At 50.3% G+C, this 19794-nt stretch overlaps 1 protein-coding gene across 8 annotated transcripts in view; it reads left to right on the top strand.

Moving 5' to 3' along the window:
* The first annotated feature begins 2478 nt into the window (after nucleotides 1-2478).
* The window catches only part of NFASC (neurofascin), a 60100-nt gene continuing 42784 nt past the window's right edge, over nucleotides 2479-19794 (top strand). For 4 of the 8 annotated variants that reach the window (XM_010579520.1, XM_010579573.1, XM_010579564.1 and 1 more), the window contains exons 1-13: nucleotides 2479-2572; nucleotides 5541-5558; nucleotides 6600-6705; nucleotides 6904-7100; nucleotides 7462-7584; nucleotides 7783-7953; nucleotides 16010-16121; nucleotides 16768-16952; nucleotides 17362-17493; nucleotides 17802-17945; nucleotides 18352-18463; nucleotides 18562-18728; nucleotides 19315-19462. In XM_010579520.1, coding sequence (XP_010577822.1) covers nucleotides 2479-2572; nucleotides 5541-5558; nucleotides 6600-6705; nucleotides 6904-7100; nucleotides 7462-7584; nucleotides 7783-7953; nucleotides 16010-16121; nucleotides 16768-16952; nucleotides 17362-17493; nucleotides 17802-17945; nucleotides 18352-18463; nucleotides 18562-18728; nucleotides 19315-19462 — 1709 coding nt within the window. Of the gene's footprint in view, nucleotides 2573-5540; nucleotides 5559-6599; nucleotides 6706-6903; nucleotides 7101-7461; nucleotides 7585-7782; nucleotides 7954-10898; nucleotides 10950-16009; nucleotides 16122-16767; nucleotides 16953-17361; nucleotides 17494-17801; nucleotides 17946-18351; nucleotides 18464-18561; nucleotides 18729-19314; nucleotides 19463-19794 lie in introns of all 8 variants that reach the window. The other 4 variants (XM_010579547.1, XM_010579539.1, XM_010579530.1 and 1 more) reach the window with 2 other exon arrangements.

Genomic DNA, 19794 nt, shown 5'->3' with positions numbered 1-19794 from the left:
AGCTCAAAAGTTATCTGCAAATTTATCTCTTCCTGATATGCACAGCCCTTACTTTACAGTCCCAGTGCATGTGGTGACGGGTAGGATATACTCTTCTGCATCAATTAGATGCATAGATGCTTCCTGTGTATACTGTATATATCAGTGTTTGGGCTCAGCCCTTTCTGTATTCCCATTTAATGCAAAAAGCACGTATGTACAAATATTTCCCAAGCATCTGTGCCAGGAACCTACTCCTTCGTGTCATGGCCGTTTCTTTCACACCCAGTCTAAAGAAAACAACATATTATTTGCTTTTCAGGCTCCAAGCAGCATGTAGAGATGTGCGCTATTTAAATGCCTGCTGTCTTGCACTTCCCTCCCATACTACATCTGTGAATGAAGAGGGGTTTAAAGCACTTTGTGATAGTGATGTGAAGCATCAGTATGTGAGTAGGGACACTAGAAATCTCGGCCTTCCTAAATCTCTGGTTGCAGTATTGGCTGATTCAGTTCATAAGTCAGTCTTGTGCTTAGTAACACAAAGGCATAAAACCAGCTGATCCGTTACTCATTTTAAGCTGTAACTGGAGAAATGAACCGCTTTAAAAAATGAAGGCTACAGATCAAAATGATATCTTCCCTTAGACAGAAAGCTAAAGACATAATTTGAAAAGCTTTGTTCAGCATGACCTGATCACAGGACTGTGGAAGTCCTGGACATGACTTTAATTACTGGCCCACTCCTGTAATTATTCTGTCCTTCAACTATTTTTATTGCAACAGCTGGATTGGAAAATCCTTAGAATGAGCAAAAAAGATGAAAGCAACACTCCCCTCCAAAACCCTTCACAACCTACAATCTGTCGTCTGGGGTAACTGGGACATGCTGGGACAGCAAGTTCCTTCGGGCTTCAGCCTGAGAGCGAGGACCTGGAGACCCCGATCATGTCCAGGCAGGCCAGGGAGGAGGGCTGGATGGAGAAACAATTAAGCACATCTTGTTCCCCGTAAGACTAATGGGGAAAAGTGTCCTTAAAAGTTGTCTTGCGCTGGGTTTGAGCCTGTCTGGGATTCAGGAGAGCTTCCCGGGCCATGTGTCAGGGCTGTTTATTTTCTGTGACATCTGCTCCTCGCTGGCTCCCAGCAGCGTTCCCTGCGGTACCCGGACCCCCCAGGCAGCCCCATCCTCACCGGGTTTTGTCTGTTGTTCTGCACGCGCCCCCCCCCCCCCCAATTGCTTCATACCAGGCTCAGGAACAGCTGAAGGGGTAGAGCATCCAAAGCTGCAGCCGGTGATTTATATTTTATGAAGACTGGCTCTCCTTGCCTGCCAAATGGCCCCTCCATGCTGCTCCCCTGCCTGGTGACATCCCACCTTGGCAAAAGCCTGTGCGAGGGCCAGGGAGGAGCGGGATGGAGCAAGGCTGGGGATTTTCCACTGTTTGCTGCCCTGGCGTTATTTTTGTTCTTAGCCGAGAGAGCTGTCTGCACGGCCGATGCCCTTTGTATAACTCTATTACAGAGAGTTGTAACTCAGCCGCGATGCAACCTCTGTGCCACAGCAGCCTTTCTAAGGGGGCTTTTATTGTACAGACAGGATAATTTCTCCTCTTTTTAAATCTGCATTTAGTCTATGGGTTTATTAACAGCAAAATAAGAGGTATGGAAAATGCAAATGATAACCTGACAGTCCCCAGGAGGTTTGGATGAGCGCCTTGGGGAGCCCGGCAGCAGCGTGCTGCACATCTGGCACCAGGGACCGGCTGGGGAGGGAAGCAGCTGGACCCTGGTTGGAAATGGGTTTGTCTTGTCGGGAAATGTCCCACCATGCCCCGACTCCTGCTAGAGCTGTGCTGGGTCAGTGACAGGCTCTTGGGACACAAGGGGATCTCCGGAGCTGGCTCCCAGTATTGCTGGGCTGCATGGGGAGGCAGAGCTCATCCCGGCACCCCACCAGAGAGAGGGGATGTTTGCTAGGTATTTCTTGTTTATAAAATACAATTTTTTTTTAATTATTTTTTTTTGTAAGTAGCAAATCATCCTTTTTATTTTATCCTGCAGGGACTGTTCACTGCTTTTGCATACAATTGCTCTGAGTAACTTTCTGTTGGTCCCAGGGGAGAGCATGGTCCTTCTTCCATCCAAAAGGTCTCTCCAGGGTGTGAGCACAAATAACCCCATAAGGCTGATTTTTGTGCCTGCAGAACAGCCCAGGGTTTGGGAGGGCAGTGATGACGGGCTTGTACCCAGGTCACCAGAGCCTGGAAACTCTTTCTGGCACTATTCGCACCCCTGTCCCTCCGCACAAATATTTTTTGATTGGAAACACTCTCTCTCCACAGTTGCCAAAAGGAAGACAACAGAAACGGAGCTGTAAACGGCTCGGTGACCACTGCGTTTGTGTTCGTTTGCAGCTGAGGGTCTGTCTGTGCGTGCTGCTGGTCTGCTCGCCTTGGGGGACACAACTGAGGTCCTAACGCTGCCCAGGCGTCCAAAATGGTCATGCAAAGACACCACCTCACCTGCGCAGGAATAGCATTCGCTCTCTACCTTCATCACCTCATCAGCGCCATCGAAGTCCCTCTGGATTGTAAGTAATGGTTTACTCCTCTAAAAACTCCTGCTGAAATGCTTGAGGAGGTAGAGTGAAGATGTGCACGGCCCAGGCAGCCTTCCTGGTCCAGCCTAAGCTTTTCTTTACTGTTGTTTGTTTGGGGCTATTTTTCTTTTTAAACCACGTGCTCTCCAGAAAGTCACCTAAATCACTCTCTGATTTAGTCAATCTATCTCAAAAGCTGAGCAGAGGACTCAAAACCACATGTCAAAATGGAACAGAGCATCTGAGCCAAGCTGGCAAGCCTTCAGCCTGTTGATTTAAGTGGAGCATCTCAGGACTTGTGGTGTTCCGACAGCACGGGCAGGCTTTGGGATGCTCTTTTGTGGAGGACGTGAGCTCGTTGTTAGTCTTACCTGGCAGATGCTGTCACGAGCTGACACCTAGGTCCTCAAGGGTAGTGGAGATCCAGGCAGGTCCTGCAGAGCAATGTGATTTTTCTTTCTCTCTGTTGGGACTTTTTGGTTAATTTTGAGATGGGAGTTCTGTTTTATTCAAAAGCACAAGAGCTGGGGGATATGAAGCGAGGAGGAAGGGGGACATGGGCTGATGTTTCTGCTGAATGGGCATCTTCAGGCCAGCGCATGGGAAATGCATGACTTGTTTGAATGCACTTGAGACTGGGGTTTGTACTGAGAGCTGCTTAGCCACTGTTCTGGAAACCAGTTTAATAATTTCTTTGTGTCCCGGCTTCCTCCTGTAGAGGCTGTTAATAATAATCAGCCTGTCGCTGCAGGGAATCTCTTCCGACAGTGCAATGTACAGAAATCCTCCAGTGAGCAGTGCATTAGGAGAAAAAGCACAGCTTTTTGCTGGGGTCTAAATTCAGGCTGAAGTGCCAGGGTTGCTCTTGATAGGAGAAATTAGGTCCTGTGGGTTGTTGCTCTGTGGAGTCCTGGGTGTGCTGGCCGTAGGTGTGGTACCTCAGCTGATCCCTGACTCTGGGCAGAAAAACGGGGAGGAAAAATCTGAGGCAATGGCTTTTGGCTGAAATTTGGAAATGACTGAAGAGAATGCGTGGGAAAGCTCTGATTTGTAGAGGGGAATAAATACTTGTGTTACTTGAAAGCATAGGGAGGGGATCCCAGACTCCAGTCCCTGCTCTGCTCCATTCTAGGTGATTGTGGATGAAAATACCTATTCCCCTGGAGTCAGCACTGTAACACGCACAGGGCACTCTTGTTCCCAACAATGGGAATTTTATTTGATGTACACAGCTCAGTGGTTCCTTCAGGCCTGGCTTTGTTAGCGTCCATAATATTCCAGAAATGCAGGCAGCCAGTGTGGAAATAGGGGCCAGTGCAGTTGGGGAAAACCAAACGGGTCTGCAAACAGCCGCCTTCTGCCATTTCTTGTGCTTTGCAGCAGGAAAGGAGTAATTTTGCTACTTAAATATAATGTGACCTTAGAAAAGTAAGAGAAATGCTGACAGCTGGTGGAGAAATGCTCAAGGCAGCCTGCAGCAGCTCACCATTTCTCAGCAGCTCACCGTTTCTCTAGCCGCCTCCTCCTCCTCCCTGCTGCACAGCACTGAGCCGCCGGAGAGCATCGTCCCCTCTGGTGCTGGTGGGAAACTGGGATCATAACTAAGAGCATCCTTTTGTCATCCTCTCCTGAATGGGTCCCTCACAGGACAGATTATTTGTAAATAATGTGCACGGAGGTGGTTGTGCACAGCTGTGCCAAGAGCAGGTGGGTGAGGAGCATCTCCCAGCCCTGGGCAAGGGTTAGAGATTCTGCTGATGCCTGTCCCCACCAGCCGACCCTTCCCAACCTCCCTTAGCTCTTTTGGACACATGGAGCATCAGCTTCGTTTTACTTCCATCCCAACCTTCAGAGCCATCAGGGGTTTGTTTTCAGCTCTTGTTTAAGCCACCTGGTGATCAGGGCTCCCTTACCCACTGCTTATCTGTGAGACTGAGCTAATGAAAGCATCGCCTGCGCTCAAATGGCTGCAGGTTTGTCCAGGTGGTGTGTAAAGAGCCCCAGCTGCTCCGGCTTTGTGCAGGGGCTGATAAAGGTGCAAATCAGAGGCTCTGTGAGCGCATGAGCTCTACCCTCCACATACCACTCGCTATCAAAGTCTCTGCTCCACGGAGATCAGCTCCTTTGTCCAGTGCTGGGCTCCGCATGGTCCCCACCAGCCGGAGGGGGCTGGGAACCCCCCCACCAGCACCAGGGGTGGGCACCCAGCTGTCCTTGTTGATGCACCTCAGGAGTCAGAGATCTCCCCGGACCTTATGTTTTAAAGGCAGAAGCAGCTTGGGAGAGGGCAAAGCCTCAGGGTCCCTTCACGGCAGAGGGAACAGCCCTTGCTCACCCTGTGTCAGGGGGAGCTGCGCTATTTGCTCTTTCTTTTCAGCTTGCCTAGGTGGTTTTTCCCCTGCCCCAACCCTAACAAATTTTCTTCTTTGGATAAAATCCTGCCTGCCCCTGTTCTGGGGACAGGAGATATATATATCTCTCCCTGTGTTACAGGCACCTTCTCTGAGTTTGAGCATCACTTAAAAAGCCAGCTAAGGGTTTATCAGGCACACATTAACCTCTGACTCAGGGGCATGTACCTGGGAGGCTCAGGGTAAGCCTGGCCATGGAGAAGGGGGGAGGGAACGTTGCTAACTCCTGCAGGCGACTCGCTGGACCACAGGGCCACCAATGCCCGCAGGCGAGTGGTGTGAGTATAACTGTGCCCTCTTTTGGCCCTCAAAACCCCTGCTGCAGAGAGAGCTGACAGCTAACAGGACCATTCAGCAGCAGCTTCTCCCACGTGGACAGTAACTAGGTAGATTAGAACATGCTTGAATAGTGAAATGATTTGTGTGTAGTATTTGCAAGCCCTACAATAACTATACATGTTTATGTTAGTCTACATGATGTATATAGGTTTGTTCTTCAATTAACCCTTTTTCTTTTTTTCATTATGCTTGCACTTGGGGAATAACAGCAAATATTCAGAGTGAATGTAAGTGTTCCCCTCGCTCCCTGTGTGTATGTGTCCGTCTCCTGCATGGCCGAAACAGGGCACAAGGGGTCCGTGCTGACCAGGGGCCGGTGGTGGCTGTTGCTTGGCACGCAGGGTCCGTGGGTGCATTGCCTGCCCTGTGGCAGGGCTGGCCAGAGTCAGGACAAGCCACTTCTCCTGCACAGCCAGGCATGGCTGGGACAGACACGGGAGGTGCTGGAGCAGCTTGGGAGGAGTGCTTAGGCTCTGCCGCTTTCCCTGGAGCAGAAACCGGACCACCTTTGCGATGCAAATGTTTCTGCAGGGGCTTGTTATTGCTAACGCCACACATCGGAGCAGAGCAGGCTCCTCTGCCTCGCACGAGCGCGTGTGCCAAGCTCAGCTCCACGTACTGACACGTTTGGAGCATCGCTAGCTCTCGGGGGAAGAGCAAACAGCCTCGGACCTGAGCGACTTTGTTCCGGGTCAGCCATGGGACTGAGCTCTTCAGTTCAGCGTTCGGGACCGGAGCCAGGTCCTACACTGGCTGCTGGGCTCACGTGGCCCTTTTCACAAGCCCTGCCCTTCCAAACACAAGTGCTGTGCTCCTTCAGGGTAAACCTGGAGGTTTTGAGCCTCTTTCTTGCATAGAGAGTACCTGTAAGCATCTTGCAGCGGCTCGCTGGCTCCCTGTCCCAGCTGCAGCCCCTGTCTTTGAGGTGCACAGCCAGGATGTTTTTCAGTCTGATTCAAACAACCTGCAGTAGCAGGAAGATGTAACTGTGAAATTTCTTAATGAGACTAAGATACTGACTGAGAAACAGGGGCTTCCCGGTACCAAACGGGAGTCTGAACAGTGCTGATGGTGCAAGAGGTGACAAACAGCACACCCTCACAAATGCTTATGGTAGTTTCCTCAGGTGTTGAAGGGCTTTAAACCACAAATTGCACATCCAGCCTGGGGAAGGAGCTGAAATCCCATCAGGATCTGCTGCAGGATGGCAGAGAGGGAATTCACCCTCTTTGCACAACCCTCCTCACAGCTTTTCGTTTGCTTTGCAGTGCCTCAGCCCCCCACAATCACCAAGCAGTCCGTGAAGGACTATATCGTCGACCCGAGGGATAACATCTTCATCGAATGTGAAGCCAAAGGGAACCCCGTTCCCACGTAAGTGCATCTACAGCCCTTGTTACGCCGAAGCTCTGCTGTTCATCAGAGCTGGCTCTGGAGGAGCTCCCCTGGGGTCAAGCTGTGCCGTTTACACCATCAGCTAATCCAGCTGTTGGCTTGCACAGCACGGGTAAGGATCTCACCAGGTAAATACAGTCCGTGGTTACAAAACCAACCTCTCTGCCACACTTGCAGTTTTTCCTGGACGCGGAACGGGAAGTTCTTCAACGTGGCCAAGGACCCCAAGGTGTCCATGCGGCGGCGGTCGGGGACGCTGGTCATCGACTTCCACAGCGGGGGACGGCCGGAGGACTACGAGGGCGAGTACCAGTGCTTTGCCCGGAATGACTACGGCACTGCTCTCTCCAGCAAAATCCACCTTCAGGTTTCTAGTGAGTAACAGCAGTGGCGCAGAGAAAGCAGCCAGCTGCTCCAAGGAGAGCAGGGACTATTTGCATCGTATGAGATTTTGTAGAAGAGGTGTGGAGAATATCCAGTGCTCAAACATCTCAGCCTGCTTCATCTGTTACCTGTGTCGGGATGTATCCAGCCACAGGACCGAGATGAAGGCATGGGGGTTATGGTTGTACCTAACAGGGAAATACTCGGTATAGATTCAAGGGAGTCTCGCGCATGTAGAAATGAAGTTTGCATTGAGGCCGCTCCATTGAAAGCAGGCCAGGTCCAGCGGGAAGAGATCTGCAAAGTTACTACCCTCCCTTCCTCACGCGGTGTCTTTACTTCTTATGGCAGAGTCTCCCCTGTGGCCCAAGGAGAAGGTGGATGTGATAGAGGTGGACGAAGGCGCTCCGCTCAGCCTGCAGTGCAACCCGCCGCCTGGCCTGCCCTCTCCCGTCATCTTCTGGATGAGCAGCTGTGAGTTGGGGAAACCCTCTTCCCACCTCGAACCCTGTGGGCAGCCTTTCCGTCGCCTGCAGCGCTTATTTAAAATAACTACGTTTAGGGTCGTTGCTGCTAGTTCAGAGCTTGGAACGTGGCTTGGGTCGGGGGTTTGCTTTTCTCCTTTATGCAGCCACCAGTGGGAGGATCTGACTTGCCTGTTCTCCCCTGCAGCCATGGAGCCCATCCACCAGGACAAGCGCGTCTCCCAGGGCCAGAACGGCGACCTGTACTTCTCCAACGTCATGCTGCAGGATGCCCAGACCGACTACAGCTGCAACGCGCGCTTCCACTTCACCCACACCATTCAGCAGAAAAACCCCTACACCCTCAAGGTGAAAACCAGTAAGTGTCACGGTGATTGCTCGGGATGGGTCTTCCCTGGCCTCTCCTGGGCAGGGTTTTCTTTCCAGACACCTTGTTTCTGTCCTTGACAGCACTGAGACCTACCAGGGAGAAGTGTGGCTTCCTTCATTTTGTTTAGAATAGTACAAGAACCAGTTTGGATGAGGAGTGATAGTCCTCGGACGGCTAACCTGGCAGGGAGGGGTGGCTGGTTTCCCTCCAGCATCTCAGAGCTTTGCAGCTTCATGGGTTGAGGGCCGCAGAGGTGGCTTGGTGCAGGTATCGCTAAGTCCATGTGTCTGGGATAAACTGGAAAGCATTTCAACACAGATGAGGCATTTCCCCCATCTTCAGGGGAATGTATAATATCAAGTGAGCTTTCCCTAGTTTGAAAAGCTGAGAATAGCCTTGGTTTGCTCCAGGCTTAGGTTTACGTGCTGGTGCTGCACGGGGGGTTGAGTGTGTGTCAACCTTGCACAGCTCGGGATTTATCTACCGCCCAGGAGCTGCTGTTTAGCTCCTTCGTTCTGGGACATGCTGCCAGGAAGGCTTGAGCCTTTGGGGTCTGAGCGTGAACATGTGGGATGTGCTCAGGGTGGCCAGCGATCTCAGTTTCACCCTGGTGAAGAGCATCATCTTGGGGGACAGGAGGAACACAGGCACAGCTCTCTCCAGGCATGTGAAAAGCTTTTCCATGAGCAGGTCCAGCCACCAGCAGTCTCCTCTCCCGAAATGAGGCTGCTTGAAGGAAAGCGAGTTCCCGATGCGAACACGTTTCATGCCAGCTGGCTGGTGGGAATGCTGGCAGAGGGGAACTGAGCAGAGTGCTGCAGGACACGAAGCTCTTGACTTGATGCAGGTCCTGCAGAGCACGGGCTCTCTTTTGGGGCGTGCGTGTGTGCAGAGTCACCGGTGCAATAAGTAATCGGCACAGAAACAGCATCTATGGGCCCCAGTCATCAAACAGGAGCCATCTCCCATTCCTAATAGGGTCCGACTGGGAGGAAGGGGCAGCGTGTGCTGGCAGATGCAAGGCTGCATTTTGGGGACAGGCTCTTGGGTGAAGCAGGCACGAGGCGCTCCTGAATCCCAGTGTTAGGAGCTTAATTTGATCTCGCAGCAGCTTAAATTAGAAGTAATGCTATTAAAGCGACCTGAAAGAGACGTGAGAAGCAGACGGGGCCTGGAGTGTTTTGTACTTTCATTGTAACAGCTTCTCCTCTGTGTAAAGCATGAGTGGAGAATCAGCAATATAAATACTATAAACAGGCTCTTTGCTAATGGTGAGGAATGTGTGTAGGTAATTCATTCTGAGTATTATTTGGCTGTTTACAGAGCTGGCCAAACAATGCCAGCGTTTACCTGTTAGGGAAGGACTGAGTCCTAAATTAGTGTGAGCTGGAAAAATTCTGGCAAACAGAGATCTGTGGTCATTTGAGCCTCTGAAGGCTCCAGCCTGACATATTTGTCAAACTCCAGAAAAAATGTGGAAGAAATCCTGGAAGATTTCTGTGCAGACAGATACAAGCTCCCCCTCCTGCTACACTCGGATGCCACCACAGCGTTTTGCTCCCAGGCTATGTAGAATTGGCTTCCAATTGTACTGGACCCTCTCTTCAAGTTTTCCTTTGGAAACGTCTGCTGGATTATCAGATGCAAATGCCACCCCATGAGCTCCCCAGAGGCCCTTATAATTTAAAGAACTGAAGCTCTAATTTCTCATCTCTTATGATACAAAAAATTCTTGATACATAGAATGTTCAAAGGAGACGAGCTTGTATTTGTCTCAAGCTGTTCAATCATCTCAGCCTTAAGCCATGAGCATTGGCTGTCCTTAAAAAAATGTTCACCAGCTGCTGAAAAATCATTGCATGGGATTGACACGTTCTTGGATGCAAGAAGAGAAAAATGCAAAGGTTTGGGGGAGCGATACACCCGTGCCTTTCCCTGCAGAGAGTTTCTCTGGTGTATCCAGGTTCAAGTAGCTCTTGGGCATCTGCTGGGCTCTCTTAACCCCCTTGCACAGAGACACGGTGTGTGGCTGATGACTTACGGCTCAGGGCAACAACTATATGGTAGCCAACATAGCCTTGTGCATCTCCTGTTGAGCAGATGATACCGTAACACGGCTCTGCCACATCCCGGTGGAAACCAGGGCGTTCTCAGACACCGAAGCAGTATTTTGGGTAGCGGTGTGAGCTGAGGAGGGCAGATCCTCCGGCAGCCGCGGGGCAGGACGGTGCATCCCCTGGCTCCTCGCAGAGAAGCATTGCCCACGGGCAATTAGGTTTCTTCTTCAAGCAGAGGTGATGGCTGGTGGTGGTTGTCAATAACTGAGAGCAGCGTGTTATTGAAGAGGTGGTATTTTGCATGTAACACAATCTAATTACCTTGTAATTAAAAGGGATTTGACAGCAGATTATGCTTTTAGAGCCTAATTATTATTATTATTTTTATTTGTTCATCTTCACCATGCCTTTCAGCATCCTTACATTGCTGCCTAGCTGTGTCCAACCTATGCTTCACGCTGGGAAAAAGCAGCTGGAATATGTTTCCCTCATAGTTAAGAAACTGAGAGAAAAACCATTTTTCTTCTCCGACTGGAACTGATTTTTTTTTTTTTCAAAGATACAACTGTCTTTATAGTGAAAAGAAAAACCCTTCAAGGAAATGTTTGTGATAAGATTTTCATACGTTTATTTGTCCTTCCATCTTGTAGGAGGAAAATAGCCGCCTTTTCCTCTCCTTTATTGCTGTGTTGTGTTGTTTGTTGTGGAAGGCAGCTGTGCTCAGAGTGCTTTTGTGTCCCTGCTGTTGCCTGTCCGCATTGCTCTTGTGTTTTGGGAAGTTATTTTGTTTTCTGTCCCCTGTTCCCCCCCGCACCGCCTGTCCCCCCCGCCCGCTTTGTGGCACTCGATATGCTCACGGTCTTTTGTTTATTGCAGAGAAACCCCATAACGAAACGTCTTTACGAAATCACACTGACATGTACAGTGGTGAGTCAACGCTGGCTTCTGGAGACCTTCACGATTTAACCCCCCTTCTGCCTAACCTGACTTATCTCCCGCGCTAACCGGGCAGCGAGCCGCCGCGTTCGCAGCATCGTCTGCCCTTCGTCCGTGCCCACGCACCCCTGTGTGTGCCCACGTCCCCCTTCGTGGGTTACGGCCTCAACTTTGCAAAAACGGGTGGGACGAAACGAGCCAAACGATGACAAAAATCCCCTCAAAGTTTTGACACCTTGAAATTATTGAGTTTTAAGCTAATTAGCTGTATATGTGGAGCCCTGCCTGAGAGGCATTTGGATTAAGAGGATCTGGCCCACGTGAAAAAGTCTGCTTGGCTGAGCAAGCCCAGCTTGCTTCCTCGCTGAAGAGGTGGCTTGTCCTCAGCAAAGGCTCATGATTTAAAGATAAGACCCACCATCCCTCTTCTGTCTTCAGAAAGAGCATCTATTGCATTTGCAGCTAAACACAGGCAGTGCCTGGGAGAAAAAGAAAGAAAGAAAAAAAAAAAGGAGTATTTGGTTTTCTTAAAAGCTGGGTGCTTTGTTTCTTTGTGGTGAGGTTGTACATGTTGGATGCTTTCACGAGGCTCTTGCCCTTTGTCTGGGCAGGGAGATTACCTCCACAGCCTGCGCTTGCTGGGAGAAGCGCATCCCAAACTCATAAATTATGCTTCAGACACAAAACCGCGCGGCTCCCCGGGGCACGATCGCTGCCCTGAGAATGGATTGGAAGCGTCACAGACGTGACGGGATAATGCCGGCAGAGTTAGGCAGCGGCAGGGTTTGTAAGGGAGAGGGGAGATGGGGCTGTTTGCGGGCGATGCCGAGAGCGCAGGCACTATCAGGGATGCGAACGCCTCGCCAAAACCCACCACGGAGTCCGATTGCCCCAAGGCCGGGCACTGTTTTGAGCAGGATTTGCTTTCTTGCCCCTTTTGCTGCTTACGGGGACCAGGGTTGTGTGGCAGCGGGATGGGGACAACCCCAACCATGCCCTGGGCTGGTCCCCAGCTGTGTCCTATGGCAAAATCCTGCTCAGCCGTTGTCTCATCCCCTTCCACCCAGAGCCACAGGTTGGTTTGTGCTCTGTGTGATCCAGGGCATGTTTTCTTCTTCCACGGAGACTTTTGGGGCCAAGGAGTGCTTTTGCCAGCTAAGAGCAGAGAGAGTTGGAGTGTGAGAAGAGGAGGATGTGCCAGGCGAGGGCACCGGGTTTGGTGTCCCCATCGGGAGCCCTCCCGTGCCGGTGGGCAGCCTGGGCATCCCTTCCCGGCCAAGGGAACCGGGGTGTTGGCATCTCACCGGCAGCTGGGAGTGGGAGGTTTCTGAGGATGCTGGAGAGCTGGGGAAGGCTCGGCAGAGGAACCAGTCTTGGAGGAAGTGCTGGTGGCAGCAAATGGGCTGGGCATAGTCTGAAAATATTTGTAGAAATGGCTGTGGAAGGGGATTGCCAGCAAAACTAGCTTCAATGGGAACTGCGTAAACTGCATCACGCCTCAACTAGAGGCAAGCGGGAGGAGATGCCTCTCTCGCAGGCACACAGGGCCAGGGACCAAAGAGAAATCCAGTGGCGAGATCTCCTGTAAATATATCTAGCACCTCAGCAGCATAAACAATGTTTACATTTCAAAGAGAATGCCTTCACGCTGGCTGGGCACCGCTTCTGTGTTTGCAGCCCGCGCCAGTTCAGGAAGGAAAGAAAGTCACCGTGGTGGTCGTGGGCTTCTTGATCTCCCACTGCACGTCTTTGTTCTGGGAAAAGGGATGCTTAATAGTCACTTGGTTAGGAAAATGAGATCTTATCTGCACAGCCTCATAGATTTCTCCAGATTTCTCTTCAGAGATGCATAGGATAAACTGCCTGCGCTTTGCATTATATGGACTATTTGCACTTAACATCCCCTGGAACACTTTATGGGTCCAGTGGATTCAAATCACCCACTCACACTCCTGTGCAAATCTGAGCTCCAACCCAGCAATTTCTTAATAGTTAACAAACTGGTGAAAAAATTCTTACCCTCAGCCCTTTTTTCTTTTTGCTAACCCTGTCTTTCTCCCTGGAATGACCTGTCTGGCCATATTGGCCACTGGAACCAGCTGCAGCAAAGCAAGGAGTCTTAGGGGTGGGGAGTGGGGAAGAGGGACATCAGTCTCCCAAGTATTTTAGGTGTTTGGGAGACTTGGGGCTCTCGGACCCTGTTCTTTGGGGTGCTGGTCCCTACGGTATGGGTCAGCTCCAGAGCCAGCTGGCAAAGGGCTCTGCAGAGCTTGCAGGGAAGCTCGATGGGACGGGACGGGACAGGCTGGCGGTGCGTGGCAAAGTCCCCTTCCCCGCCGGTCAGCGATGGATGTGCCCGAGCTCATCTCGGGGACATGGGACCTGCTGGTGTGGACGTGGGGCACGAGCGGTTTGTGGGACACTCGTCTCAAACTGCACTCGAGAGCCAGGCTAATTGCAGGAAATGCAACCAAGCCCTTCTCCCCACAGCTCATAGCGGGTGCAATGATTTCCTTGCTGCCAACTTAATTCCCTAGGCAAACCGTCTGCAACGATGAAGGCAAAATTATCTAAAAGGAGTAACTGAATATTTTATTAGCAGAAATTTCTCACCTTTTTTTAAAATGGAAACGAAAATCTGTTTTGTTCCTTTTTCTTTTTTTTTTTTTTTTAATTATTTTATTTTCTTTTTTCTTTTGGCAAACCTGCAGGATGTTTTAAAGCTGGCTAGCTGTGCAGGAGGTGAACAGATGGGATGTGTCTGGATGTGCATATTCCGATTATCGCCTTTCAGTCAAAATGCGAGTTGATGTACAATTTTTAAATGCCGTCAGGTCAGGATTATGGGGAGGCGGCAGTTGGCTGCTCCGGGGTGAGAAGTGGCCGTTTCTGGGCTATCCTGTTCACAGCTGAATGGGTCCAATTTCACAGAGGCGGGGACAACAGCAGCAATATATTGGAAGCAGGGCCTATTTTTGAGCAGAAATAAATAGCCATGGGATTTATTTTTCCAGTTCTGTTCCATCCAAACAGATGAGTGAGACGTTGCTATCTGTCTGACAGCTTCCAGCTGTAGCTGCCGCAAGTTCAGAGCTGGAGCAGTACCTCTGCCTGAGAGAATTTCTGGCCACTCCTTATTATAAATAGCAAAATATTTATTAGTAGTGCTGTACTAAGGCAAAAAGCTTATCAGCTATGCAGTGTTGTTGTTAGATTTATTAAACAAGTGGATAGGATACTAATTTATCTCCCTTATTTTTAATTTTCATCATTAATATATGGCTCGTAAAATTTGGCTTGCACTCCTGCTCATCTCTTCTCATTATGCCCCCCGGGCTCCTCAGCGAATGGGTTCACTGTGGGAGTGAAGTGTACAGCCTGTTCAAACAGGCTGCAGACTGTTGGCTAATAAAAGCCAATATTGACTTATAAAATAATATCCCACTCTCCTAATCACATGAGAAGAGAGAAGATCACGAATGTGGCCGGAGGTATGGGAGCTGTTGATAAGTGCTGACTTTAAATCCAGCCGCTGGCTCTGTCATCCCCCCGCAGAGCCCCGGCATGGGCGGCTTGTTTTAACCAAGAAAAAGATCCTCTCCAGAAGCAGGCAAGCAAACAGCGGCGTGTGTCTGCCCAGAGAACTGGCCCTTCAGGATAAGGTCAAGATATGCCTGCCCTGGTAATCCATTAATCAAATAATTGACTAACCCGCTGACCAGCACATGCGGACCGGTAACCTGTGGGAGCGGTGGGATGCGTGTGTGCGGCCGTGCTCCAGCAGATGTGGAGTCGTTTCAAAGGCACCGTTTAATTCCTGGGGTTGGGGTTTTTTCACCTTGTGAGCCTGGTCCCAGGCTTTCCCTAAGGCAGGCTGATGGGAATTCCAGGAACAACCCCTGCCCTCTCTCCTTTCCTTCTTCCCAGCCCTTTTCCCCTACCAGAGCTCTGGTGGAGGCTTCCCAAATAGATGTGGGCATCCCCAAAAACCCCACGGTGCTGGGCACACCTGGCTGCCTCCTGCTCACCGAGTGAACAAACCTTTCGGGGCAGAGGGAAAGGGTTTGGTCTGTGCCCCAAGATCCTGCTCCTGCACCGGGGTGGGCTCTCCCCACGGATCGCTTCAATACTCGTAGTGACCCTGTGCCAACCTTGGCCATTCTGTCCCCTTTCCTAATCTCATAACCTCCATCTCTGCTGCTGCTGCTTTCAAGCCCATCTCATCCTTTGTCCTCACTGATCTAGATCTAGTTTAATAATTCCACTTATTAATGGAATTTATTCCATTAATAATTTCCCCCCTCCCCCCTACAAAGAGACCTTTGCGGTGTGTATCTGTAGAGAGTTGTCTTGTGTCTTCCCCTGGTTTTCTCCTGTTAAACTTTCCTGTCCAGTCCTGAAATTTGTCATTTTGGTCACCAAGTTGTTCCTTTCCAAAGGGCACTGTCCTTCCAGGCCCCACAGCTCCTAGTAAGGGTGGGAAACCTCCCTGCTGCTGCTAGAGCCCCAGACAGCACTGGGATCCTCTGTATTTCGGAGAGCTCTGTGGCAAAGCAGCTCAGTTGTCCGATTAAACCCTTCCTGTACCCATTTGTTCCTTTTGTCCTTCATTACATGTTTTGTCCATCAGTATTTCCAAGTCTCACCTGATCTCAGCCCATTTCTTTGCACTAGAGGCAGGGGTGGGCAGGAAAGGCGCTGCCCCGGCGGGAGCTGGTGCTCCAGGAACTTTCCTGATGCACCATCCCCACGGCTCAGCTCCCTCTGCCCATCCTCTGCTGCTTCTTCACCTCCCTGCCTGCCAAGCAACCACTCTCTACCCCCCCTTTTTTTTTAACTTTAAAAATTACCTTGAGCCTTTCTCTACTTTCCAGGTACATTTCTGGGTGAGTTCAGTACCCCAGGCTTGGCCAGGAACTTGACATCTTCCCCCTGAAAACACCGAGTATTTCTGGCCCTGTATGTGCCCTCCCCGTTGCTGTGGCAAAGGAGAGTTTAAAAACACTTTGTTTTGTTTGTTTGTTTGTTTTTTTCTCTCCTGCTGATTTCAGCCCGAGGGATTACGGAAACAACTCCCAGCTTCATGTATCCGTACGGGACCTCAAGCAGTCAGATGGTGCTCAGAGGGGTGGACCTCTTGCTGGAGTGCATTGCTTCAGGAGTGTATGTACCGCTTCGCGGCTGGCAGAATTGGGGAGAGGGTGGTCCCCAGCAGTCCCCGGTGGGACGGCGTTGGGACCAAGATGTTGAATCACCAGTGGAAATACCTCTGGCTAGAAAAAGGGGTCATTCCCTTCCTTTTAACTGCTATTAACAATACTCTCATGACCTACTTGAAGCATAAGAACATGGAGCGAACAGGAGAGCTGAGTTTCGCAGCACTGTTCAGAGAAGCAGGTGGCTTTGGGTACTTGCTGTCCGAGGATAATTCCGCACTGGTTTGTTCTTATAGCTATCTGCAAATCTTCTGGGTGCTCCTCACCATGCTATAGTAACTGCAGAAGCATCCTGGGCTCGGGGTCAGCCTTTGGCAGCACTCCCAGGGTGTGCTGCCTGGTGCTGCCTGCACACCCTGCCAGACCCATGCTCTGCATCCCCAAGCACGAGGCGTGAGATGGACCCCGCTCCTGATCAGCTGGTGATGCTCAGGGTGCTGGTTTAGGCCCTGTGGTAGGAAAGAGGGTGGCCCAGCAGTTGGATCAGTCCTTCTCTCTGGGTGCGAGTGGTTCCGAGTGTGGGATGATCAACTGTTTTCTTAGGAGTAATTTTCTTGTCTTGCAAAAGCATTTATCTCCTCCCCTCTCCTTAGACCAGCACCAGACATCATGTGGTACAAGAAAGGAGGAGAGCTCCCAGCAGGCAAAACCAAGCTGGAAAACTTTAACAAGGCTCTTCGTATCTCCAACGTCTCCGAGGAAGACTCCGGGGAGTATTTCTGCTTGGCGTCGAACAAGATGGGCAGCATCCGCCACACGATCTCGGTGAGAGTGAAGGGTACGTCATCTTTCCCTTGCCGTCTTTTTTACCTTTGCAACCAGAAGCTGAGGGGTGTGCATGGGAGGGGCAGCTCTGATTTGTTGAAAGGGGCAGCGAGGGCTTTCTGCGGGGGCTGTTTCTCTGCTGTATCTAGCCATACTTGCTTCTTGTCCAAACTGACCTAAAAGCAACGTGAGATGTGCTTTCAGCTGGTGGAACTCAGCAGAGCTTCACCGATATAAATGGTTGTGGTTTTGTGTGGCCAAAGAAGGGGGGAAGAGGACTCGTCACCCTCACTGCACCCAGGAAAGCCCACTCGAGAGGACGGTGTTTTCGTTGTCTTAGTTCAGCAGGGAGCAGTGGAGAGGGGATTTTGGATGAGGCAGTATTGCTGCATTCATAACTGGTGCATTGGTGTATCTTAAAGCTGCTCCATACTGGTTGGATGAACCCCAAAACCTCATTCTGGCCCCTGGCGAGGACGGCAGGCTGGTGTGTCGAGCCAACGGGAACCCCAAGCCTGCGATACAGTGGCTGGTGAATGGCGAACCTATAGAAGGTGAGCAAGGAAGAATCTGTACTTCCTTTACAAAAAACCTCGCCAAGGATCTCGTGACTGACCGCGAGAGCCAGAGCTGCTGTCGGGGTGCCAGGCACCTCACTGAGCGGTGTGTCTGGGCTCCAGCATCGCAGCACATAAACCACCTGCTTGTCTGAGATGAGGCCAGTTGAACCGTGTCTTTGTAGGCTGGGAAGGTCACGTACCATCGTCTGGTTTTATCTGGGCTGAGACGGAAAGATGCGTCATGATAGACAGTCTTGTGAATTTTAATTAAAAATTTAATTTGAGTGCTCTCTGTTTTGAAGCTTCTCCCCCCAACCCGAGCCGAGAGGTAGCTGGAGACACCATTGTATTTCGAGATACCCAGATTGGCAGCAGTGCCGTGTATCAATGCAACGCGTCCAACGAGCACGGCTACCTTCTTGCCAATGCCTTTGTCAGCGTCCTGGGTAAGTACTTATGGAGGATGAACACCCTATACTCAAGTTTTCCCTGCACGAGTTCTCTGTTTGCTTTCCTCTTTGTCGTTAGCTACTCTGAGGCTAATGCACAAAGGTACATGATCTCTGCAACCAGGCTTTGGAGCAGAACTCCATTGCCATGGACCTGCAAAGCCATGCAAGGCTGAGCAAGTCCTGTCAGTGCTAAGATGTAAGCAAGCTGATTTGTGTAGTGAAGCTAGAAAGGGAAGGAGAAATGAGAGGGAATGGAGAAGCTCTACTGAGTCTTGAAAGTGCCAACAAGGAAGAGTGAACAGAAGAGAAGGGAGGGCGGCTGAAAAGACTGGAAAGGGAGCAGCAGTCTGGAAACTGGTTCCTTTTCTTTCTCAACGGCTGTGATTTTTGCTATTTGCAGACGTGCCTCCACGGATACTGGGCCCCCGCAATCAGCTCATCAAAGTGATTCAAAACAACAGGACCCGACTCGACTGCCCCTTCTTTGGCTCGCCAATCCCCACCTTGAGATGGTAAGACCTGCAGCACGTCCCCTGCCAGTCCGGAGAGGTGGGGAGGGGAGGTTTCCTGCTCTTTCTTCCCTTACAATAGCACTTTGTGGTGTTGTGAGGTTTAAGAATGGCCAGGGGAACACACTGGATGGAGGAAACTACAAGGCGCATGAGAATGGCAGCTTGGAGATGAACATGGCTCGGAAGGAGGACCAGGGCATCTACACGTGCGTCGCTACCAACATCCTGGGTAAAGCGGAGGCCCAGGTTCGCCTGGAGGTCAAAGGTAGGGGCACGAAGGGCTCTAGGTCAAAATGGTCTCTTGGATCTCCTGAAACTTGCAGGAGAAATAATAATTTAGGTTAAGGGAGGGTTGGTTGTGCGCTCCAACAGTCCGTCAGCAGGACAGGCACTATGTAATTCGGAGCTGGAATCCACAAAATGGTAGAGATTCCATTTTAACATTGGAAAAAACCAAGGCTGTGGACATACTGAAGCTGTAGAAGGGCCGGCTGTGGATATTGAGCTGTAAGACGCCATAAGCAATGCAAAGAGAAATACAAAGTGTTCCTCAGGGTTAACTGATGGCAATAAAACATTTTCTGACTCAAGTTTCCACCAGGGCTCTCCCTGTTCAGCAAAACTGATTGCTGACTCAGAAAACTGGGTATTTTTTAAAGGGTCAGCATGAATTAATGGCTTGTTTAATTAATTTATTTGCAAGCATTTGTGTCAGAGAAGTTCACTATAGCAAGCTGGACAAACACTTGACACACATGCTTGTCCCTTCCAAGTAACACTGCTCTTCATTGAGTTCCTGAGCTAAGACCCAGCAGTTTGGTGCCTAACGCTTTCTTTCTGGCTTTGTGCAGACCCAACGAGGATTGTGAGAGGACCAGAAGATCAAGTGGTGAAGAGGGGCTCCATGCCTCGCCTCCACTGCCGTATAAAGCATGACCCTACGCTGAAACTTACAGTCATGTGGCTCAAAGATGACGCACCCCTGTACATTGGAAACAGGTCTGTGTTGAACAGTTTTGTGAGTCTTCTCTCCCAGGATTGTCAGACTTTTTAAAGAATGTTTCAGGAGTCACCAGGGATAATATGGATAAACATCGAGTTCCTATCTAGGCAACATTTGCTGTTCTTGATACTTTAATGTTACTAGCTCCTTCCAACAGACAGTGTCTAGCAATTAAAATTGACTTATCAGTTAATCAAGACTTTGGCTATAGGTTTTATTTACAGATATTTTAGGACATCTTGATAAAATGCGTGAGTTAGTTAATAACAAGCTACTTCAAAATCAATGTTTATCTGGTGTGAGTGGTACAGCTGTAATTTCCTTTCCG

This window comes from Haliaeetus leucocephalus, unplaced genomic scaffold (genome assembly GCF_000737465.1).
Source record: "Haliaeetus leucocephalus isolate CR32 unplaced genomic scaffold, Haliaeetus_leucocephalus-4.0 Scaffold68, whole genome shotgun sequence".
Taxonomy (NCBI): domain Eukaryota; kingdom Metazoa; phylum Chordata; class Aves; order Accipitriformes; family Accipitridae; genus Haliaeetus; species Haliaeetus leucocephalus.
Note: the sequence above shows the minus strand (reverse complement) of the source record. Positions and strands in the feature narration are given on the sequence as shown.